The sequence below is a fragment of the Molothrus aeneus genome, chromosome 6 (genome assembly GCF_037042795.1).
Source record: "Molothrus aeneus isolate 106 chromosome 6, BPBGC_Maene_1.0, whole genome shotgun sequence".
In the NCBI taxonomy this organism is placed as follows: domain Eukaryota; kingdom Metazoa; phylum Chordata; class Aves; order Passeriformes; family Icteridae; genus Molothrus; species Molothrus aeneus.
In genome coordinates this window covers 25,769,268-25,794,537 of record NC_089651.1, presented here as the reverse complement: position 1 = coordinate 25,794,537, position 25,270 = coordinate 25,769,268, and the positions used below count along the sequence as shown (strand labels likewise).

Below are 25,270 nucleotides of genomic sequence, written 5' to 3'. Positions count from 1 at the left end.
AGCCATGCCCTGTACCTCTGAAGAGGGGCTCTGGGCAGTGAAGTCTAAAAAACACAGACACTACCCCGAAAAACTGTCAGCTTTGGCCTTGCACAGGTGATACAGCATGGATGGCCATTATGGGTGTAATTCCTTGTTTCTTCTCATTTTTAAGGGCACTCTCCCTTTGGTCAAAAATGTTATTTAGACGGTATCAAAAACCCAAAAGCCCTGTCAAAGCATGCTGAATTTCCTGGTAAAGCCCTTGTTCTGCTGTCTCTAGGGAGCTAGAATAGGACTTTGAGTGTGACATCACCTAGTAATAGCTTTTGAATTTATTCACAAAAAGCACCCTCACAACCTCTGCCACAGCTGAAGCTGTCCCTTCAAATTCTAGTTCAAGAGCAGATAAATCACAGGAAGAAAACAAAGATCAAACTGCAGGAGGTGCATGTTATTTCCAGAGTATCCTTTCTTTCATGCCATGTTAACTCGGCTCCCAGAGTAACGGAAGTGTGCTGCTGCTGCTGCCTGACAGGTTGTCAACAGGACTGGAAAAAGGCACACTGGGTTTGTTTAGAGGCTGTTAAAGAACAGGCAACAGCTTCAGTGCTGGAAGAGGGATGCTGAAATGGCCTTCAAATACAAAGGTGCTACCCCAGTGCAGAAGACAGGGCCATTACCAGGTCCCATCCTGCAGCCTTCCTCCTACAGTCAAACGCCAGCTACCTCAGCTCTGGTGCCCCAGGGCCAGCATGAGGAGACAGTCCCTGGCTCTGCTGGCCCGTGCTTGGGCAAAGGGAGAGGAGCTCAGTGCCCTGTGCTCACAGCTCGGTGTCTGCGCTGGCCGCGCTCCCGCCGGTCGGGCCGCGGCTGGAGTGCTGCGCTGGAGCACGGCCAGAGCCATTGTCCTGCTCCTCTTTGTGCATCACCCACAAGACTGGCAGCTGCATTCCTATGCTGTTATTGTTGCCAGTTTTGCAGGGAACGGGAACAAAGCACAGTGCTGGCACTGAAAAACACTGCATCCAAATGAACCTCAGTTGAACTTGTAAATGGAAAAAAAAAATCTGATGTGGCCTTTACTGGGAAATAAAGCATTTCATGATGGGTTTTATTTTACTTTTTGTATTCCTTGTGATCAGAATTACAAGACTGTTTCTGATCTCACACTACTTTTACAGAAAGCTTCTATGGTTCAGTTGTCTTAATCCTGATTTACATCCCTCACAAACAGTAGAAATTATTATAAATGCTGTAAAACAGTAACTTCCAATTCTGTGCAACCAAATTAAATACTTGCTTTTACCTTTGCTGTCCATTGAATAATCCATTTGAAGGAAAGGTAGAAAAACACTGGCTGTATTGAATCAGCTCAAAGGTCCCTTTGCCCCAGTACCCTGTTCCTGACCAAGTCCAGTAGCAACACTTGGGGAAAGCATGTAAGCTGAGGGCGAGCATGTAGTGAGATTTTTCTGGTATATTCTCTCAGGTCTTAATAACCTGTAGCTCAAGCACCTCACAAAACAATGGTTGTACTTTTTCAATAGTTTTTGATGGATTTTTCTCCAGTGCCTTTCTAGTAGGTTTGTGAGTATCTTCTCTACTTTCTGCATCTCTAACATCTTACAGCCATAAGCTCCACAACTTGGAACCAAAGCTCCTCAGAGCAGCCATGATGCAGATGTGTAATTAATTTAAGCAGTAATATAACTGTTTATGTTTATATTCAGTAAAAAATGAACTGCTGAGAAGATAAAAGTGTTCACCTTTAGTAACACGAGTAGAGATTATTCCCTATGTAGGAAAAAAGGAAAAGGTGAAAGCAACTACATTAAATAATCCACTATCAGAGCAGGAGGGAAGAGGGAGGAAAGAGGTCTTAGACCACTAAAATCAGTGCTTATAGTTATATCTTGCTTTGGGCACAACACACAGAGCCTTGCTTGGGCCATCAGTGAAATGATTTCATCTTGTCCAGGCAAGGCAAGTTTTACTTTGGGATAAGTTATGGTGACACTCCCTGGGGGATCCCAGCCCCATGTGAGGACACCAGGAATTTCCAACCACCACCCGTGGAAGAAGGGTTCCTGAGCAAACATTTCCTGTGATCTGCTGGCCAAGAGTGAACCCTTGGCAGCAGGATTAAGGCAGGAGCACAGGCGGCAGCATGTGGCTGCCTGCTGTCCTGTGGACTATCTAGGTCCTTCCTCTAAGTCTGAAAATGTCTGCAACCAGAATCTTCAAGATTGTCCTGGATTTGTTCCTAAATGTAATTTAAGGTGGGACACTGATCTACACAACCTTAGTTTGTCCCACCTGCTCTCTTCTCTTTCAGCCTGCTATTTCTGAGAGTAGTAGATCAAAATTTGAAAACTGGGCCAAGCTTTGAACATGCAGGCCACTGCCTCTGCAATCCAGTTTCCTTGTAGTCTTGCTAGACTACCTCTCTATTCAGCTTTCAGGGTGTGCCATGGAACTCCTCCCTTTGCTCAGATGTTGGCCTGAGAAGCCAGGGTTCAGTGGTTCTGGAAACACAAATAGAGTTCCACAAAGCCAAGAACTGCTAATGTTGACCCTGTTGAAACCATTGAGCCAAATTAGCTGCTTGTGTAGTTACCACAGGTTCCTGGGAGCTCTTCCAGCAAAGAATACCTAGTAGCTAACCCAGGGACTTTCTAGTAAATGGCTCTGTGTATTGGAAAGTGGAGAGATTCAGATCAGCATCCCAGCCAGCTGCCTCTGTTTCCTTCCAGCGAGCCAAATTTCTCAAAAAATCATGTCAGCAGGGTGAGGAAGTACTCACACATCTTCCAGGCACTCCGGGGGCTGCTTCAGCCTGTTGCCACTGATGAGGTAGTTGTAGATTTCTGCATTCTCAATGCCAGCATAAGGGGTTTGCCCTCGGGTCACAATCTCCCACATGGTCACCCCAAACGCCCACTGAAAGAGAACAGCATACAGAACAAGTGAACAGACCATTCCCTGCTCACTGGGCTTGCTTTCAGTACGCTCAGGCTGTGCTGGGTAATGTCATCTGAGCAGCAGTGATGCAAGGACTATCCAAATTCTATCTACAAAACAGAAATGACCCACCAGATGCTTCTGGTGCTGGCACATCATCTTAGGAGACAGCTGAAGGCCCTGTCCAGCCCCATCCTGCAGTGGAGCAGGGGAAGATTTGGAGCTACTCCTGTCTTCCACCTGCAGATCTTTCCTACTTATGTTCTTTAAGGTATGTGGTATCAATTTTTTGATTTCCAGATAGAAGAATATTTTGGTTTGGGGCTCACAAATCAGTTTCTTAATTCATTTCACCAGATTCTGAGTTTCTAGTAATGTACAGACACAAGGGAAAGCAGAGTTTAGCCAATAAGCAGGGCAAGAACAAACCCCTTATGGCTCACATTCATTTCTGCTCTACACCGCACAGCTGTACTTGTACTTTTCAACTAAACTGCAAGGTTTGTGAGGTGCAAAAAGTTATTATTTTTATAAGCAAACCCCTGTCCAATGTTTGTTGTAAACTGGCTGAACTAGTGATCACCAATCACTAAACCCAGTGTACAGTGGATGCAGCAATGGCTGGGCAACACAGCAGCCACATTACAAGGAACTCTTGGTTATCTCTTCAAGGACATTGTGACAGGGATAACTGGAAAGGCAAGACCACAGGACTGAAGGACAAAACTAGTGTGAAAATAGATCAAAAGGCAGCAAGGAAGAGCAAATATGGTATCAGAAAAAAAAATCCCAAAAGGAAAATAAGTAACAATTTCAAATGAATGGGTTTAGCCTTGCTCCCCAGGGGCAAAGATATGGGGAGTGTAAGCACTGACGTATTCAGATCTACAGAGTTCCACCAATGCCTTCTGCAGCACAGAGCACTTTTCCTGCACTTGTGCCTAAGTGTGTGGGTCACACGCATTTCAAATGTCACCTTCAAACTGTCAGGTAGAAGAGAAAGGAATATAAGAGAGAATAAGAGAGAGAAAACTGCATAAAGAGAGGAAAAGGAAGAGGAGAAGGGGAAAGATGAAGAAGAGGATGGGAATAAACACTGAAAAAAAAAGGACAAAAGGACAACAAGAAGAAAACATCCATTAAACACTCATATATTTTTAGCCTTAAGTTCTGACATCATCCTTCAAACACAAGGTAACTCTCTTTCCTATCCCCAGGGCCTTTTCCCACCCTCAGTGAGATTCCTCCACTCCAGCAGGAATACAAGTGGTCCCCAGTGCACCGGAGCAAACCTCACCACATCGCTGTGGGTTGTGTACAGATTATCTGCCAGGCTTTCCAGAGCCAGCCACTTCACTGGCAGCTTGGAGGCACACCCCTGGCGGTAGTAGTCTCCACTGTAGATTTTCTTAGAAAGTCCAAAGTCTGCAACACTCACGTTCATGTTCTCATCCAACCTATGGGAAAGTTTTCACAGATGAGGAAAGGAAAGCATTTATTGGCTACCTCAGACAAAAAAAACCCCAAAAACCAAAAAAAACCAAAGGTATATAGCTCACCAAGTACTACACAAAAGGAGAACGATTTCATCTACTTGGTGACCAATGTGAAATAGCTTAGTGGTCTCAAACTAGTTCCTTCAGACTAACAGGGAACTAATCATGACTAAGGAAGTAAGGAAGTGGCTAGGCTCAGATGGTCTAGACTCTTACACGAAGCAAACTCGGATACCTTCAGTTTCCAAGATTATCAGAGGACATCTGCAATGCTCACTGCTATCACCAAGGCCTGCACCCCATATTGGAAATCAAAAAAATCATAGGGTGATTGCCTAGACTGCCTGTTAAAACTGCTTGAACTGCTAGATCTGCAACAACTCTCCAAGCCTGGTTAATGGTCTGAATTGCTCTGTCACCCACTTAAACCTATACATGTTGGCAGACAGTCCAAGTAAAGGCCACAAACTTCTTGCTCCCAGGCCTCATAAAGAACTCACTGCTTCTCCAGAAGATGTGCTGAAATAGGCATTCAGCTTCCTCTGGAGGATGTCTACGAAAATAGAAAATCAGTCTGGGTTTCTCATAAATGCCAAAGCAGGCTAACCCATCATTTTTCATCATAACTATCAGGCTCTTTGCCTGTACATCTGGACATTGAAATGCCTTTGGAAATCTGTGTCTCATTGTGGATTTTATTGGTTGTTGTGGTTTTGTTCAGAGGCAGAGTTCTGCTGTCACAATGAGCTGTTCCATACTCCATTCTCAGGGAAGAAGCGGAGTGGAAAGGATAAAAAAAGGACTTTTCTTTCCTTCAAAGCAGTCAAGGTAGTTTTGTGTCAAGAACAGTGAAGTGGGATCATATGGTGTGTTCACCATGCAAATATTTTTAGAGGCATTCTTCACAAGCTTTCAAGGAAACTACAGTTCTTATATCGTGATAATCAAGTCCTCAAAATAGATACCAGAAATACAGACTTCATCATACAATGGAAGTTCTTTTCTCCTAACACAGCCAAACTCATTCCCTCCTGCTGGTTGCTTTACATTGTGGAACAAATAGCCTTTGCTGACACACAACCAGTGGAGTGGCTAATTACAAACACATACTGTAATCAACTCTGTGAAACTCTATCTGCAAACCAATGATAGAAATGTTCATTATAAAAAGGGCCTGTTTGAAAGATCAGTGGGACTTTAGGAGTTGCTCCCTGCTCCCAGCAGCACCACCACACACCCCACCACAGTGACAATGGCTCCCCTATGTCTGTTGTCACTAAATGCAAGGATCAACATTCTTAGGCAGGACCCCTGACACTTCTGTCATGCAAAAGGTTTTTTATCCCTCCCTCACCCACTCTGGTCTTTCTTTTCATTAAAAACTCATTAATCACTTACATGCAGTTCCGAGCTGCAAGGTCCCTGTGTATGAAATTTTTTGAGCTTAAGTACTCCATCCCGCTGGCAATGTCAATCATGAACTTGAGGAGTGTCTGAACAGGCAAGTTCTGTAAGAAATAACAGTTTAGGTTCTATTCCCAAAGGCTTGCAAGCACATTGGACAAAATTGCAAGATTTGTTGCCACTTTACAGAGCAGGGATGGGGAATACAGGGAGGGGATGGGATGGGATGGGATGGGATGGAGGAGCTGGTCCCCAGCATGAATGGAATTAAATACTTTAAGATCACATCTCACAACTTCCTCTACTATTAAAATCCAATCACCTGCCAGTGCCTTTGGGACACAATCCTGAGCTGCTCCAAATACATTCTCTGAAAACCCCTAACATCCCAGAAGGAATTCTACAGTAAGACAGACTTACAAATGGGTTTTCCCCAATCCTTGACATCAGCAGAAAAGCATGGAGGTCTCCATGCTTCATGAAGGGCAGGATCACCATGGGAATTGGGAGACGGCCCTTGGGACGGCTTCGTAGGCTGACTCCTGGTGAGGACACACACAGCAAAGGGGTGTTAGCAAATAGATTATTCCCAGGAGGAATCTTACAGGCTGCTATGCCTCCCTCTTACAGATCTGGAGGAAAATGTGCAGTTTTGGTGGGTAGATTCCATGCTCCAAGCTTCTGTGACTTTATGCCAGATGCCTCTAACCCTGTTTGCTTCAGAGGCTGTACTAAGAGCCTAGAGCCTCTCAGCTCTTCTTGCAGAACCAACTATAAATGCTTCTAGGATCACTCCAGACCAGACAGCCCCAACCCCAGGCTCTGCAGAGCAATCGCCACATTATGGAAAATACCTGCATTCCAAAGTGTCTACCCATGAATGTCTTGCTTCTTACTCAGTATTTTGGAAAGGCACAATCTTCCTCCTATTTATAGCCTACCTGCCCACCTGTTCACATTTCACAGAAGTTCAGACACGTCTCAGCCAGCCAAAGTCTCCCTGATGCATTTGCAAGAGCCAAAGAACCAGCTTAAATAGGAGATGGCTGTTCCTGGTGTGTGAGGGCAGGTGTGGGGAGCATTGCACACACTCCAACCCCCTGGGGCCCGGGAAGGAGCAGCGCTGACCTGCACAGGATTCCAGGCAGCACAGAGGAGGCTGCAGCAGCATGCTGGGGAGAGTGGGGCTGTGTGGGATAATGCAGGAGCAGGGGGTGCTCTGTGGCATGAGCAGCAGCGCTGCCTTACCAATCAGTTTGGTGACGTGAGGGTGGTCAAACTCCTTCATGCAGGCAGCCTCTCGCAGGAACTCCTCAATGTCAGTAGAGGTGAAGATGTCAGCTGGAAAAAGGGACTGTGAGTTTTCTTTCTTTATAGGTGGCTCCAAGGTGCATTACAAATAATGATTGTCAAAAGCTTGTTCTTTGTGGCACAGCACATCTTCTCAGACCTATAGCTAGATAAGCCGTTTTACAACAAAGCAGAGCCTGACACTCTCTCCTGGGATGGGCAGCAGTAAGCACATATCAGGGACATCTGGTAAATTGGTTCTTGGTAAAGAACCACTGGTTAGCAGCTCTTTTCTGAGTAAGAACTTTCCTTGGAAGCTGTGCAAACCGTGTGAGGGTTAAAGATGTAAGAATTAATTAGGTAAAAGAACCTAAACTACAAATGTCAGGGAGAGGAGACGTCACGCAAATGAAAGAAAATGTTGAAACTGAGGAGATGGCAGAGCCTGTGACTGGCACAACAGGGCCCAATTAATCTCTGACAAGGAAGCCATGAAAGATAAATGCCTTTATGACTCTTAGCATGATTGAGCCTTGAAAGGCACTAGAGCTAAGATTTCTTAAATAACCACACTACTGGACAGCTTGGACCAAATTCAGCAGTGATGTACATCAGCAAAATTCTGAAGTAAATTATTTCTCATTGCTATGACTCCAGATTTATGGAAATATATCAATATAATTAAGAAGTATCCCAGTCGACTACTCCCACAACTGCTGCTGCTGAATTTAGCGAGAGTCCTCCAGTCCTGCTGCAAGATCAGACTCAGACCTGTAGGAGAGCGTTCACATTATCTACTTCAGGCAAGTAATTTCAATATAATTCAGAAGACAAAAGAAGATTCCCTTTTTACAGTCAATGAAGAAAGGAAGGTTCCTCTGGAGGCTGACAGATTGTTCCTTAGTTAAATGCCTGAAGGGAGACATTTTGACTACACAAAAGCTTGCAAGCTGATTAGAATTATTGTTGAAGCTGGATAAAATGATACAAGTTACACTAGATGGTACTAAGTGTATTTAGTACAAGCTGTTATTCTGTGACAGCAAACTGGGCTCCAGAGATAAGTGAGTTGACTGCTTTCAGTCAGTCACAGTTAATTTTTGCCTTACAGGCTAAAGGGATCAAATAACGTAGGTTAACATATATAAACACAGATATATGCACATTTCCTTTGATTTATACCTATCTCTTAATTGCTTTTCTTGTTACAGAGTTCTGCCTGTTAGTTGCCCTTGTTATGTACACTCACCAAATGGCAAATCAGAAGGGAGCTGGGCTGCTCAGTCAAATGTGCTGACTGAGTTAGCTTGTCACTGCATTCAGCCCAGACACTCTTCTGTTTATTCCAGGCTATGTGCTTGCAGGAATACTGTTCTTTCACTGCTGAATTATCAGGGCAAAGCAGACCTGTCTGAACTGTCTGTGCTACATGATGGAGTGGTTTTGGTTGCATTCACCACGTGCTATGTGCTGTAGAAGCAACTAGGTGGTATAGGTCCTTTCCTGAAGAGCTTCCACTACAAAAAGACTGACATGAAAGGGATGGGAGACAAGACGGGCAGAGTGGCTGAGTGGGAAGCTCAGAGAGAAATAAAGAGCACCAGGGGATATTTGCTGAGAATAGGACAGACAACATTTAATCTTTCCAAGCTTTCTTTTCTTGAGTAATTCAGGTAGCCCTGCTCCCACATACCTTTCAGCATCTTCACTGCCACTTTCTGGAAAGAGCCATCATCTAGCTTCAGTAGTGCCTCTCGAACTGACCCAAACTCTCCTGCAAAATTATCAGAGTAGGCAGTGAGGGAACAGCTTCTTGTGAAGAAAGTATGATTCACAACAGGTTCACTTCAGGGGTCACTGGCAAAGAAGCTGAGTACCCATAAGAAATGCTCTGTTTTTCATTCTGCAGTTCCAGACAGCAGCTTTCAGCACATGTGTGTCTAGAAGAGATATCACAACCAGTAGACAGAGCTCACTGTGCTGGCAGTCCAGAAGGCAAAGGAAAATGAGAAGGGAAAAAAGCAATTCCTGACCAGACAGATGATGCAGAGACAGAGTTTAGGCTGGGCAGACATTTCTGGGGAAGCCAAATCATGAGGGATGAGTCTGAGTGAGGTTCTGTTCAGAGAGGAGGCTCTTTGCTGGAGCAGCAAGTGCATGGGATGGCTGAGGAAGCTCTTAGTATTGACAGCCATCAGAGCTGAGTGATAGTGCCAGGGCTCAACCATTTGAGACACAGGCAGCCTTATCTCACAAAACTCAGAGAATTACTTCTATGAATCACAGGTGACCAGAGAAAACAGAGTATCTACTTGTGTGTGAGTGATATGTTGATTCACAGAAGGCAGTATTTTGCCCAGGTGTGTTCTCTAATGAGTTAAGAGGAAATGCAACAGGCCAAAACCTCTTTCAAATATTTAGCCTAAAGAGGTTTTATACCACAGCCTAACAGCCTCTTTGCATTTGATCTGGCTCTAGATTTGCTCTCCCTAATTTTGTAACCCACCCACAGTGCATTAGTATGAGAAACTCTGACACTGAAAAGAAGGAAGCAAAATATGGCACTCAGGACAACTACCCCAGAAGCCTTATCTTCCCACTGGCTTTTCACCAGTGTCCTTCACCACTCTATGGCATGTGCTTACTTCACAAAAACCATGAGCAGTGGATCTGACCACAAATCAGGAAAATGGGAAGGAACAAAGGTAGTTTGTGCTGCTCCCATACTATGGAGCTGTAGAGTCAGCAGAGCCCAAGACAATGCAGTTATGTCATCTTATAACATGTGACCTGGGGTTGTGGCAGTGGGGCTGACAACACAGACCAGGTCTTGCCAGCTGGCATCCCCACACCAAGGCCATGCCCTGGGGTCCCTCTGCAGCCAATTTCAGTTTAACTGTCACAGGAGCAGCCCAAGAGGGTTGAAGGAGGATCCCAGAAACTGGACAAGAGCTAACACTCACAAACAGATGACACAGCTGTTTGATTACTTAGCATTGTTAAGCCCTCTGAGACCACTTCTGCAGGAAGGTCATCTTCCTGCTCTGAAAGAAACACATTTGCTCTAGGAGGGATGGAGTGGAAGAATGCTCCCTGTGGGAAAGGGTCAAAAAACCCTGCAATAAAACTAGTCTTATAAAGAAAAAGGAAAAGGTGAACGTTAATTGAATATTCCTTTGTTTAAATTTCTGCAAGAAATTCACATACCAGTGAATTAACACTGCTTTGAAAAGCTGAGCAGAGGCTGCAGTTCATGATTGTGTAGAGCCATATTACAGGAATGGCTTAGCCAATATCCTCTTAGTTATGCTAAAGCCCTGAAATGTTTTATCCCAGCGATAGGGATAGTTCCATTTAAATTTCCATCTACAAGCTGGAGAGAAAACAGGCTGCTTGTAATTGCTTCTTCCTACTCAATAGTTAAAATAACACAAGTGGGATTTTTAATGTAAAGCCTTGCTCAGTTTTGGTTCTTACCCTTGCCCAACATTCTTCCCAAGGTGAACTGCTGTTCTTGGATTAGGACATCTTTTAGTTTTGTCTTCAACTCATCACTGATCCCTACACTCTCCACTGGAAAAAAAACCAAACAACAAAACAAATGAAGCATCAAATAAGGGATATTTAAATATTCTGTCAAAACATTAAGAGTCATCTGTTCTAATCTCCATCTCCAATCTGATTCCCACACTGTAAACAGGAAAACCTGAAAAGGGCAGAATTCCCTTCCATGTCCTCCAGCCTCACCTCAGACAAGTGGCCAGTAACTTTCAACCATCAGAAAATGTACTTACAGTACTTAAAGGGAGAGGGTGTGATAATACCACCCTTAAACACTCCAAGAACAACAGGAATACAGAAATAATGTAAAGAATACTGAGAAGACAAAATCCAATCTGAAGGGCCACTGATAGACACTAGTTTATACAACTTAATTTTAGCTGATGGAGCTGCACCATTTTAATTACTGACTGAAGCATCATCCTACCCCAGCTAAGCAGTGCTGCCACAGAGAGCCATGCCCTTCCTGAAGCAGGAGACAGAAATGGATCACCTTAATGGATCATCTGACCATTCCTGAGACTCAATCTCCTCTTTGATAAGTTACTAATTCCTGGCTTTCCAAGACTGATTAATTGGTTTGTGCTTGTAGCACAGCTCAGCATACTGAATTTAAAAAGTCCTGCTAATATTGTTCAGCCATATTTATCTCACCACTGGATTACCTTCCAGTTGAAGGAGTCCTTGTATTGTGAAACTGGGGCAAGGGAGTGGTGAATTTATGTCTTGCATTAATATACATAATGACTGTAGCTGTAATTAGCAACGGCTATGTAATTGGTATGGAAATAACCATTCTGGCCTTTCACCTCTGCAATTCACAGTGTCTAAGCCTCATTGTAAATTAATCCCATATTTTTTATCAAGAAACATCAGTTTCAGTGAAAACAGAGAGAGCATTGTAAATGCATGAACACAGCTTCCCGGGCAGAATCACTCAGGTCATTTTACTTACATGTTGCTTCAATGAGCTCTGGGCCCTCCCTGTTGAAAGACCTGGCAGCTCTGAAATGGACTGCTGGATCCCCTCTGCCAACCACACTGCCAAAGGCGTGGCTAGAAGTCAGAAAAGACACACAGGACCATGATTACACGGGCCATTCAATTCTAAAAGGATGCGTTGAACAGTATGGATGATTTCTCGCTCCTTGCCATATAAATTCTGCAGACTGTTTTGTTAAAGAGGGTGTATCTGGAGAGAAGAAACAATGGGTTTATGCTGCTTTGCTGATGCACCTACAGCTTTCCAAAACAGGGGAATCACTCCTCCCAGGTACCTGGGAGAAGCTGCAGGTTGGGGCTGGTCGCAGGAGTCATAGGAACAGAGATGCTGCTGTGACAGGGAGGTCTGGGAAACTGGAAAGAGTGGGAACCTTGTTTGCAGTCAGGAGCAAACCACAGCCAAGAGTCAGAGGTGATGAAAAGGAAACTTTACTGGGGATCCAGAGGTTCTGGGCAGTCAGGAAGTTACAATCAACTGATAGACTGAAAACCAGCATGGGATAAAGGGCTCAGACCATAAGAATACAGCTATTTCATCTGTGGATCTTTTAAGCAGCAGTGCTAAGAATTACCTTCATAGAGTTTATATTTGTATAGTCTAATAAGACATTGCTATTAACATAATATTTTTTCTACTGTATTTTTGGTGCTGTCATTTTGAAGAAAAGGCAGGCACCCCAAAACTATGGGAAAAAAACAGTAACTACAAACCCCCCAAAAAAATTCCAACAAAAAACCAACCAATACAGTTACTCAAAGAAACTGCCAAAACTACTCCATCCACAATGCTTTTTTGAAAAAGAATTGAGTCAGAAACCACAATAGAAGAGAAAGCAGAGATCTCTCTAACCAGCACAAGGAGAAACTCCCTTACCCAAACCGAGTTTCCTTTCTTCTTTTTCGAAGGAGAATAAGAGCCAGGGCAACAGCTGTGACCAGAGCTGTGAGAATGCCCAGTGCCACAGGAACCCAGGATGTCCCATAAGGAGGCTGTCTCTGGCCACCTAGATGATGGAGAAAACACCAGTCAGGAAACAGAAGACTGCTAATGTTAAACAGACCAATTTCTCCTTTAGATTTTAAATGGGAAAGCCATGCTGCTGGACCTAGTGGATCTTTGTATACTGGAATTTGGCATAAACAGGTACTCAGCCAATCATCAGGAAAACGAGCTCTTTCTCACAGCAAAGGCAGAGCAGAACCATCTAGTTGTCAGAAACTATTGGCTTTGAGCCTTGAGAATGTAACAGGTGCTGCACTAGATTATATTATTTCACATCAGCTCATGATCTGGGGCGCTTCAAACTGGAGCCTCAGGACAAGAAGGTTCCTTAGCATGATCATTCTGTGTGTGGGTTTCACCCTGTCCTGTTTGAGACAGACCAGAACCTTGACCAGGTAACACAGCACTACCTGAATGTCAGCCAGGCAACATTTTGAAAGACAACAGAGAAGGACAATTGCCTCATGGCAATATGGTTAAAAATATTTACATTTTTCCTCTAACCCTTCCTACAAAGAGAAGCATCCTGAGGGACTTGGTATTAGCTGTAACTTTACTATATTGTTTGGTGGTTGCAGCTTCTCAATGTCTCTCCCTAAAGAAAAGAATATTTGCTCCCAGAATATGTATACTTTTGACTACAAAATGTCTACAGAGGAAATGGAGACACTGCCAAGCTGAGCAAGCTGTCAGGCAAGGAAGATAAGCAATACAGTTCTGAATAAAAAGAATATTATGTATGCCTGGCAAAAAATGATAAATTAATCCAAATCCCTGAGAGATTTCTTCTCCAAATACAATTACTAAGGATTAAATGTGAATTCGAATGGATTTATTAAAATCTAGGATAGCCCTCATTCCAAATTGTTTAAGAGCTAACAAGAAAAGGTACCAGGTCCCTGAGCACCTCCTTCATCTTCATGCTCACTTGTTCACCCGCAGCAGCTGACTGCCCTTTACTTGAAGGTAAGGAAGTATCATCTTTGATAATGTAAGTAATCCTGATATAAGTCGTGACAGTATAAATAAACCTGTTCTTAAAAGAGATGTTAGGTTCATGGGCTGGAATTTGGATGGATTTCTGCATAGATGCATATGAAAAATAGTCAGACAACCCTTGCTGGCAGAGTCCTGGCAGGCAAGAGGCTCCTGAGGCTTGATTAACAGCTACCTTGAGGAGCCTTATCATCCAGGTTTTTAAAGATGTAGTATTAGTTAATAAATAGGTAGAGCTTAAGGATACAGAATTGTAGACAAAAGGAGGAAGCAGACTAGGACTTCTCCACTTGAAGCAAATTATCAGATCCTTAGTACTTATTTTCCAGCATCTTATCTCCTTCAGTGACTCACATTTTCTTTTACCACCCAGAAGGCTTTACAGGCTCTGGGGTACTCCCTCTAGCTGCAATTTTCAACCCAGCCTTCAAGGCTGTTTATGAGGAGGGAGAGATCAGAAACAGAAGCTGTCTTTCTCAAAAAAAAATAGAGAAAAAAAACCTCCAACCCTCTCCACTATTCCCAAGGCATTCACTTGGTCTGATTCTGCCTAACAATCAGGGTAGAAACAGCTAACAACACTGATGAGAAAGGTCCTCTCTCATAGTTAACAATAAGGCTTCCTTCTCCCTGTGGTGACACAAACCTCTCTTGGCTTATTTTTCTAGTCTCTGTCTGGTGAGAGAGCAGGGATTTAGGTTAACTTCTGGGGAGCCCCTCCAAAAGGAGTATGGATGAAAATAAAACTAAACTAAATTATTCTCCCTGTTTCTAAACTGCTGGGAATCAGAATCCCATCTCACAGTTTATAGCAAATGTGTCAGAAATAGAAAAGAATGTTGAAATTCACTGCTTCTCCTGCTCTGCCCCACACATCCTTGCTTCCCTCTTGTGTCACTGAGTTTGAGAGGAGGCTGCAGCCCACAAGTTGCTTCTCCTCTTTCAACTCTCTCTCCCATCTCCTGCAACCCCTTTTTCAACCAGCACATGCCTTAAGACTGCACCAGGCGGAGAGAATTCAGTATTATTAGAAGAGTCTACAAGAGTATTTAGGAGCCCTCGGACAACGAACCCTTTTATTTCATAGAAAGTTTATATTTCAAAGGTGTGCAAAGAACATAACCCAAGAGTCTTCTCCTGCCTACAATTGTGAAGATTACAGATAGGAAAAAGCTATTACACCACTCTGTTCCTCGCTCTGCAATGAAAAAAAAGAGGTTTCTTCTGAGAAAGTTTCTGAAAATATTAAAACAATCTTTGTTAACAGCACACAAGATCTCTGCATAAGTAGGGTGGAGCTACCACTAGCTTTGCTATGATGACAAATTCGACTTAAAGTTTATATGAGCTTAGTCATCCTTATTGCCGCACTGGGAGCTGGGCAGAAACCACCCCTGGCATTTCTCATATAAAGCAACCAGTGCCAGGCTGCTATTTTAGGAAAGGAAGCGACTTATGTTTTCTACCAGGCCTGAAACAAAACTGCAGTCTTTCTGCAGCTCTGCTGCTTAAGGCCTGTCAGTGTTTCCACAGTGAACTTTTACTTCCAGCCTATTATGCTTGTGAAGAAATACATGTGCTTCCAGACAGCATTTGGCCAAAACAAGCACCACTCCCGATGCTGCTTTTTTTGAAGTGGTTTGTAAATAAAAACAATCAAGCAACAACATATAGTGCTTTCAGGATTACCCCATTCCAGCTCCCTGTAAAATGCAAACCCTAAGCATTTCCTGGGGCTTCTTGCCAGTGATGGCTGTTTTCCAAAGGAAACCCTGATTCTTTCAGATACTTTTGTATGTATTTGGGTGCCACAGAAAATACCCAATCAAAAAATAGGAGGAAAAAAATTGATGGAGCTAGTGACCAACCTCAGTAGGTTCAGCTCTGAACCTTCCCACCCCTTCAATCTCTTTTAAATAATTTGAGGGCTTTGATCCCACAGTGACTGCATGCTCACACTTGACCTTCAGTGCTGACTTTGTCATAGGAACTGGGCTGCCAAAGGACCTGAGTAATTGTGCATGCTAAAACCAGCACTAAATGCACTACTGCAAGTAAGGATACAGTTCTCTACTGGTTGCTCTACCTGTATCCCAACCTTCTGCCTGCTTGGGAACTCCTCTATTGAGTCCCCCTGCCATCCCTCTGTGTGGAGGGATCAGGAGAGATCAATGTCCATGTGATTCCTCAGAGACATGTAGAGTGAGAAGATAGCAGCAGCAGATGGGTCAGCATCAGAAATTAGAGACTGATATCTTGTCCTGCCACAGCCACTTGGAAACAAAACCTCAGGTGAATGTGGAATTTTTGCACAGCCACACCTCTATGACTTCTTATCACCAATCCGTATCTTTATTTGGAACATTTTCCTCTTAGTTCTGTTACAGTTTCCTTCACAAACAGGAGCTTTTCCCTTCTCCCTTCTACCCATCTCCCCATATAACATCCTGTCTTACTTCATAGCCTGCCTGCCATTTCCCACTCACTGGGAAACACAAGCAACCAGGAAATCACCCCAGGTGAGCCCAACTGCCCTTCAGCACTAGGAGTGCACTCCACATGTGCATGCTCTTTGCTCTCAACAAACCCATCCACATGGTCCAGATTGCATGGTACAGCATCTGTACCATCATCTTCCTCTTCTACCAGTAGCTCAGCTTTTCCATGGAGACAGCTAAACTGGTTTAATATATATACATTCAGTAAAACCATTATGAACCCCCATGTGGCCACAGTTTAAATCAGGCTTCACTAAAACTAGTCAGGAATGGCATAAAATTAAATCAAAGAAGACAATCTGTACTAGAGGAGTCTTCTGCCACGTTTACTTGTGTAAATCTGTGTAAACCTTAATTTGCATATTTCCTCTTGTGTCTGCCCTTCTGCTCTGCACTAAGCACATTAAAACCCTGTTCTAAGAAGACACAGTAGAGGCCAGAAGCTGTTTTGTTTATACCAGCTCTTTGAAGATTATTGAATTGCTAGTCTCCTTGATGAAGTGTGCTGTTGTATAACCCCACATGGAAGTAATAAGCACTGAAAGAAAAAGACTGTGAAAAAACAGCAGTCCCAGTATTTCTGACTTTTTTCCCCAAGTGAAGGGAGAAAATAGTGGACACTTACCCATGACTTCCTGGGCTTCAAGCAGGAAGAGGTCACTCCAGGGCCCACACCCTGCAGAGTTCAGCACACACACCCTGATAATCAGGTCTTTGAGAGGATTCCACATGGAGAGATTGGCTTTTGTGTCCTGCACAATCATCTCCCCCTGAGTGCAAATGACAATAAACAGTGAGCTGTTTTAAAAGGCATCTAATGTAAAACTTCACCTTTAAACCAAAACAGTACCAAACATGTATTTCACTGGCACTATAACAAGGGCTGGGAATTGTGACTTCTGGGCCCTTATCTCAGTTTTGCCTGAGATTTGGGCTGTTGTCTTGGGTTTCTCTTCCCAAAAATTGCTAATAGTTTCCCAAGGCATAAGGGAGATAGGAGGTTTAATAATTTCTTCCTTTGAAGTCCTCCCATGCACGTTGCTATAGAAATATGGGTTTTTCTGCTATTAAAAGATATACCTCCTTCTTGTGATTTACTGTAAAGCATCTGGTGGTTTTAATCCAAGGGAGGAATCTGTCTGTTTGTTTTAACTTGCTGACCAAATCCTGAATGGCTTCTGAATTTCAGCCCCGATTTTCACTTACGATGTCAAGGTCAACATATTTTCAGTAGCTTTATGGACCTTCTTCATACAGCAGACCCATGAACATTTGGCTGCCACCACTGACACAGAGTAAATTCAATGAGAACTCAAAATACCATCACTCAATGATGCTGACCTAGTGTGAAATGGGTCATACAAAACAGGAAATAATTCTTTTTTCCCTCTAGCTGTCTACTACTACAGGCTTGCTCTTCATTAATAAGCACTGGGTAAACACCTGTTAGGAAGTTAGAAACCATAAGAAATGCTGTGAACTTCAAAGGCTGATAGATACCTGGGAAAGGTCAATGACAACAAATAAATGAAAGGCCTTCTACCCTGTCAGGGTCCTTTCAACTCCCTAAGTATTATAAATGAAGCTAAAGAATCCACAACCTTCTTTCTGTGATTTACAGCACAACTCATTCACTTGTTAAATACACCTTTGCTGCTAGGATTTGGAAAGCCAAGGCCCAGTCACAGGAGACAGAAAGCCCACATCCTGTACTGTCTGAGCTGGACAGCCCAGAAAGAGGCAGAAACAGACAAAGTGGATTCTCTCTATGTTGTCCTGCTTGTGCAATGAATGGCAGAGAACTGGTCTGTCTGCAGATGAACATTCAAGTGAAGGAATTCTGAATACTCCAGGAAGGGGGAAATGGTCCTATATCTTGAAGTCAAATAGTGGGGCATTCCCTAATGTCAGAATACATCCATTTACACAAAAGCAATGTCAGTAATCTAATCCCCTGGTATGGATGAGGGACCTTAATGCCTAGAAAATTTAGTACAAACCTTCTGTAATTCTGTGTTCAATGGCTCAGTAATTTCTCAATCTGTTACCTGAGTTACATTATCCTGAATCCATTCCAGTCTGTATCCCAGGACATTTTCTTTCAGCACATCTGGAGCCACACCTTCCCACTCCAAAATTAGACCAGGATCTCTCTGAATAACATGGATATTTTGAGGGGTGCTGTTTGGAGCTGAAAGCAGAGAACAGAACACCATCACTTGTGCAGGAAAATAAGGCACTATCCACACTGAAAATGGCAGTTTCACCCTCTTTCCTGAGATCATCCAGAAAAGAGAGGGTGTGAGGAGAGAGAACAACTTCTGCAAACCACCAGCACTCTGTGTGTGGTTTCAAGTGGAGAAGACAGGTCAGCACCTCTCATTTCTCTCAACATCCCACGGATCTCACAGAGCTAATGGGACCAGCATGCAGAGACTCCACGGCTGGGTAAAGCCCTGTATTACGCATCGTTGCTGCTAACCACAAGTGACTGTGTATTATTGTTTGCTCTGGGAGACCCTTGGAATGGATGAGCAATCTAACAGCATAATGTTTCCCATACTGCAGAAGCAGCAAGGAGTTAATGACATTCATAATTGTTTCTTTTTCAGGTTCAGAACTGCTGTCCTGTTCTTGTCTGCTGTTTCTTACCAAGCTCCAGGGTCTGGAAATAAACCCTGTCAGTGAAAGGGGAGCTGCCCATCTCATTGCTGCACTGCACACGGACGCTGTAGTTGGTGGAATGCTTCAGGCCTTGCACGGTGTACGAGAAGGGCGGCACTGGGGTGACTTCAGTGGACACCTCCTGGCCATCTGGTGACTCAGCTACCTGTGCCAAGAGTGAAATGAGATGACTGTTACCATAAACAGTATGACTAACATGTCCACATGGATAAGAATTCATTTAATTGTCAATTTAGGAATGTGTAAGAATAGATACAGCACCAGTAGTGCTTAAAATACTGAAATGGGACTTGTCAAACTAAGAATCATGAAGTGACATCATTTGGGCAGTACAGAAATTTTCCACCAGACGAAACTTTGGTTCCATATTTTAAAACATTTCCTTCCCTATGTTACACTTTCTACAGTTGATTATTATTCCTTTAAAGAAAACTAAATGTGCTTGTCACTTTGAGTGGTAGCAGCCAGCTTCTGAGGCTTGTTTAAATCTGGGTAATGAAAACCAGTAGAGCAACTTTCCTGTTGCCTACTGTCACCTTTTGCTCAACTCTTTTTTCCAGAAGTTTGTATATTTTCAATTTTGTAGTGGATGAGAGGTATGGTAGACATAGGTAACTTGGTTCAACTAACTTGTTTCAAATTAAACTGGGAAAAAACTTCTTACCACTCCAACATCTTTCTTTTTCTTGTTTCCAAATCATAGCTTTAAAGCAGCATGAATGTTAATTTAAATCTGATATCACTGTGTGCTTTTAATGCAGAGACAGAGTGAATGCTCCTACTTTTGTACTAACAATAGCAGAAATCACTGCATAGCTCCCAGGCTCAGACTTTCTCTTCAAGTGCATACAAAATAGCAAAGCAGAGAGTAAAAGCAAGATGTACTGACAAAAGCGAAAAAGTCATTTGGACTTTATGTATTTTATATGGCAGCCTTTCTTCCTTTCTCACTGCCCTTCTGCTCACTCTCACATACACTTTTGGCACACTGGCTTATTTGGCTGGTAGAAAGGAAGAATCTCAAGTTTCCTGACTAGAAAAGCATATTGTTGTCATTATCACTGTCACCCGCAGCACGGAAAAAACAAGACAACTATTTTGTTAAACCCTGTCTGCTAGATGATGCATTTCTGTTCAACACTCCCAAGAGCTGGTGGTAGTGCATCTGCCCCTTTCACACCCTGGAACTTGGCTTGTGTTAGCAGTCAGAAAACACTGCCATTCCCTGCCCTGTCCCCAGAAGCAATCTGCTTGTCTGAACACGGTGCTCCTGGGGCACCCGCTGCAATGCCCGAGTGCCAGAACAGCACAGCAAACTTCCAATCCCCCTTCTCTTTCTGGGAGACTCCCAGCAGAAGTGCAATCATGAGGAGCCAGGAACATGTGCATTTTCACATGGAAATGTAGGTCAATGCCTCACACAGAATCTCTCAATGTGGGAGTCAGAGGAAGCACAGTTTTCTGACAGTGCAGGGTCATTGCCAAGTTATCCAGCTCCCAGACTCAAATGCAGGAACTCCATCCTCCCCAAATAGAACAGAAAAGGCTTAGAAAAGGGGTGAGAGACTGCTGAGTTGACAGAAACTGGGCGGCTCTGATTCAACCTCTTTTCCACATGTCCCATCCCCCACCCCTGCCCCTGCCAAAAGTGAGGGAGAACTTAAACCCCAGAATGATTAGCATTGCAGCGTGCAAGCCAGAGAGAATAGGCTGTTCCAGCTCGAGATAACTGACATTGTAAAACAGAGGAAGAAAAGTATTTTCAACTGCAAAAAAGAACAGAAATAGCAACAAAATCCACAAACCAGGGCCAGCTGCATTCAGGAATTCTCTTCTGCCAGTGAGTTGAAACTAAATTATTATTTCCTTTACTTCTGAAATATAATAAACATCAGAGCATGAAATCTCTGTTTTCCCCTCAAATAAAAAGAGGACTACAAGTAAATTAGCTAGACTGCTTCCAGCATACCTTAAGTTTATAATCCTCCTCTGCATAGTTGGCAACATTGCATAGAAATTCCACTCCAGCTCATAAGGCTGCTGTAATCAGGTAGGGAAAGCATAGGGGCCTAGCAAATAAAACCATGGGGAATGTGCCTAGCTGTGTTTGCACAGCCTGCTTTGGGTATCACCATTTATTTTCTCACTGGGCTACCTGCTCTTTGATCTGATTCTACAGCTAAGTATGCAATGATAGAAACTAACTCTGCCTGAGGTTGGACACATACCATTGTTCCCAGGAACTTCAAGGAGCAGACCAGTTTTTCACAGATGTGGAGTACTCTGCACCTAGCAGAGCTATAGAATAGTATCAAGCTTGATTTTCTGGGAAGAACTGGTCTTTGGCAATGGAAAACCAATCAAAATTTAGAGACAGGGCTTAAATTTGCTCTGAAACATGCAAATAGGCCTGATCTTGTATCAAAAAACCCAATCTGCCTTCTGCTTCCATCATTCCTCCCTTTCCTGTACCACATCCTATACTCTGCAAGCTCCTTATCCCTTGGATTCATTGGTATGTCCGAATTCCTGCACTTCTTCTGGCATCCCACAGCACAGGCCTGATTTGGCATGGGACTCACAGGCACCTGCCCTGGAACAAGCTACCATGGGCCACTGCTCCTTGCAGGAAGGGTGGGCACCCTGCAACCACAGCTGCTCCAGGGCACTTCCCACAGAGTGCTGTGTGCTTCATGTGTGCTGCAGTGTAATAACCTCTGTGGAGTAGCTGCCACGAAGCACCTGATAAGCTGCTGGCCAGGAGAATGTGGCCAGTCCTTAACACTTAACTTTTGAGCATGAAGTTCATGACCTGCTCTTTGGCACCTATGAGTTGCCTCCTGTTAAGTTTTTATGTTTTAAGGCTATGAAGTAAGAATAGGAACACGGCTAAAAGATTGGGAGAGCAAATGATAGCCCAGGAAATGTGGCTTAGAAGAGTCCAATTATTTATGCAGGGCAGGGCACAAGGCAGAGAGGCCATACCTGAAGAGTGCAAGAATGGAGAGGTGCACGGCCATCAAATCCTGGCACCCAGACCACGCTGGCATTGCTGCTGGTGACTTGGCTTACAGTTACATTGAGAGGCGGGAGAGGCATGGCTAGAAAGCAAACAAAGAGACCTTTCAGTGTACACAGAACTGAGCAGGTATTCACGAGGAAATGGAAGAGGCTTGAGACTAAAAATTATGCAATGAAATCACTAACAGAAATGTGGTAAAATACCACATCTTCAGAGAGTGTCCCTGAATTGTTGTGAATGAAACTATTATTTTAACATTGGACAAGCTATTGTCAGCCATTCATCACTGTCTATAGGTGCATACAGGCAGTGGTTGACCTCTTTGATAGCAATGCCAGTGTGTGATGTTTGCACCTTTGCTACTCAGGTCTCTTCCCTTCCCCCTCCATTGCAGGGCATGACTCAGCCCTGCACACAGCTGCCTGTGGACCCACATTGTGAACTAAATCAAGGCTTTAAAATCCCACCTCGGGTTCTCAGTCCAGCCTTTGACACCAGCTCTGCCAGCACCAGGTGGAGGGTGGCTTGCTGTAGTGACCTGAATACCCTGGAGCTTGATTTGCAGTAGACCTCTTTGTGCTGCCTCCAGGTGTCCACTGTAAACTCCCACCTAAACACCTTGGGACAGAGCCTGGATTGAAAACTGCCTCCTCAGGCTTGGGATGAATAAACTCTGTTTTACAGAGGGGAAATTCAAGCCAAGGGGAGTGCCTGTCACACTGCCACACATGGCTGATACCACTCCACAAATTAAGGGCAGGGCCAGGAACAAAATCAGGATTCCAAGACTGGAGAGTTAATCAGATGCTCATGCTTCCTACCACCACAGCACAGCACCAAACTGCTTGGCTTCCTTTTAGGATCTTTGATGCTTCCCTTTGACTTCTCCTTTCCTCTCACTGCAGTTCCACATAGTTAATTCCTATCATTCTGGTCACCATCTCTTTTTCACCTCTGAGTTTTCATTCTGGCACTTCACTCCTGACAAAATTAGCAGCTTCATGAAAACTAACCTCTCCCCTGACCTTCTTCTCAATTTAAAAAATTGTACACTGATGCTTGTAAGAGTTTTCCTGCAGCACCTCAACAAATTTTACACCTCAGGAGTCCTCTTTCAGAAACCCATCCTCAGGACAAGGTTCTGCCTGCAGATTGAATTTTCCATGCCTCCTGAGTTGTATCCATCAGAAAGCAGCAATAGAAAAGCAATTGCAAGCCAGGATTTCTCCAGCTGCATCTTCTACCCCGCCAGAGCACTTTTGTATTTCACTGCACCAAGGACAACCACAATACTGCTGCATTCAGCATATCCACAGGGCCATCTTGCAAGAGAAATGCAGAGCCCAAACACTGAGGTCTCTGCAGAGGGCCTGGAGGAGACGAATAGATGGTGACACAGATTAACCCTAAAAAGCCTTTGTTGTCTGGTTAACCAGTTACCAGGACCCAGGGCAGAACATGGCACCTAGATAAGAACAGGGTGTGTGGGTGGGGGGGTGGAGCAGCAGATCAAGGGTCTGGGATGGAAGCTGGTCAATGAGTTATTAGTTAGTTAACTTAAGACTTTCCTGCATCTTTGTTTCATTCTCTTTTGATGTTTTGTGTTCAGGTCTGTAAGGTCTTTAAGGGGAAAAAATTCTGCTTTTACTGCTTACTGGGTATTGCTGAAACATTGTCCATAACTCAAGTTTTTGCAGACACACCTGTAACTTTTGGGTTTAGCAATGTGTACTTTTCAATGCAGGATGGCAGGCCCAAAGGAGGTATGTGCTGTGCCACCAGTGAGAAGAATCAACTGTTAACACACTCCCTGTGTGAAGGAGACAGTGGCTGAGGAGGGCTGGCTTGCTAGCACCTTCCCCTAACTGCAAGCAAGGGCCAGATGCATTGTCCCCTCATCTCTTGGGAAAAAACTGTGGGCGGCTGTTTCCTGTTGTGCTCTGAAACACGGGATACAACCCTAAAAGTGTTAGCTGCACACATCAAGGGGAGAAAAGCCTGTCAGAAAACAGGACCTTGAGTGTTAACATAAGAGAGTTAGCTTCCTCTGTGCTTAGAGAGTGGCTGAACAATGGGGCTTTGTAATGGCTGGGGACCGTGGGCTACAATAACAGTAATTTTCTGCTTGGAGTACACCCAGCACATTGTGGGCACTACAGAGAATAGATAATGAACAACAACAGGAGCAGATAGGAAGAAATGTTAACAGTTTGTCAATGTCCTAGCAAAAATATTTGCCCTGGAAACACAGAAGAAACTAATTGTTTAATAAATTGTAGAAAGATGTAGAGAGTCCTCATCAGCAGATGGGTTTGTGTAAGAGAGGAAGGCCTTGAACATGCATGTGCAGACAACTACATCCAGAAGTAACTTCATTGAATTCTGCATGTTCATAGGACCAAGAACTAAATGAACATTATTTGGGTCTGCCCTATTTCTGCTGTGTAGGAGCTTTGCTTTAATTTTAATAGGGCTATACTAGATCTTCGAAGCTTTTCTATTTAGAAAAGCCTCGTCACTTAGGTAAATTTATAACTACTTTTTTAGACATATCCATGAGGTACTACGGACATAACTTTTATGACTACAGCACTGGACTTGCTATTCAAAACCTGAATTTTTGTCTCTGGGACATGCCACATCCGGTGCAATGTTAGCTGAGTGACTTAAGCTTGCTCTTTCTCAGGTCTAGAACATGTGTGTGTGACCCAAGTGTGTGATGGCAATATGTCCCCCCTAAATAGGCTGTGTGGATTCATTAGCTGATGATCCCCGAGGAACACTTTTCAGCTAAGCATAATTGCTGGGAAATGAGAGAGTTCTGAGGTCTTTACCTCTTCATCTCATTAATGGTTAAAAAAATAGTAATCTGTATTAACAAAAACTTCAAAAGCTTGTTTATGCGAATTTTTTTTTCAATTTATGGCTTGACAAGATTTTTTAAAGTGTAATAGCTTTGTGAACTAAATTCTATCCCAGGATAAAATATCCATAGAAGATATATTCTACAATAACTAACTGCGCTGTGTAGACAAGCCTTTAAGGCAACATCTCCAAATGGTTTTAAATTAAGTTATAAATCTTACTAGTGCAACGTACTGCATTTTTGGCATAGCAGTAACCACAACGTCCTGAACAAAAACACACTCCAGGAGCAGTAGGTTACAGGTGGATTTCGATCTGTCCTTTAATGAACATGAGCTACTATAACTACAGTACATAAAGGATTGCTTGTATCTGTGCTGAGCAATAAGCTACCACTTGGAACAAATTATTTTTGTGCCATGCCTCTCCTGGAACTGATGATCACGTAATTAAAAGTGCATTAAAGCATGACTAAAAATTCAAATGCAGAAGCATCTCAACGTGA

The 25,270-nt window shown here is 43.5% G+C and overlaps 1 protein-coding gene across 1 annotated transcript in view; it reads right to left on the bottom strand.

Annotated features, from left to right (window-relative positions):
* The window catches only part of TYRO3 (TYRO3 protein tyrosine kinase), a 41,389-nt gene that overhangs the window by 2,510 nt on the left and 13,609 nt on the right, over window positions 1-25,270 (bottom strand). Inside the window, exons 6-18 of the mRNA XM_066552100.1 lie at window positions 21,864-21,979; window positions 18,846-19,023; window positions 18,242-18,384; window positions 16,819-16,963; window positions 12,571-12,700; window positions 11,650-11,750; window positions 10,611-10,706; window positions 8,827-8,907; window positions 7,092-7,184; window positions 6,264-6,385; window positions 5,838-5,947; window positions 4,241-4,400; window positions 2,786-2,922 (exon numbers count right to left, since the gene is read on the bottom strand). Coding sequence (XP_066408197.1) covers window positions 2,786-2,922; window positions 4,241-4,400; window positions 5,838-5,947; window positions 6,264-6,385; window positions 7,092-7,184; window positions 8,827-8,907; window positions 10,611-10,706; window positions 11,650-11,750; window positions 12,571-12,700; window positions 16,819-16,963; window positions 18,242-18,384; window positions 18,846-19,023; window positions 21,864-21,979 — 1,612 coding nt within the window. The remainder of the gene's footprint in view (window positions 1-2,785; window positions 2,923-4,240; window positions 4,401-5,837; window positions 5,948-6,263; window positions 6,386-7,091; window positions 7,185-8,826; window positions 8,908-10,610; window positions 10,707-11,649; window positions 11,751-12,570; window positions 12,701-16,818; window positions 16,964-18,241; window positions 18,385-18,845; window positions 19,024-21,863; window positions 21,980-25,270) is intronic.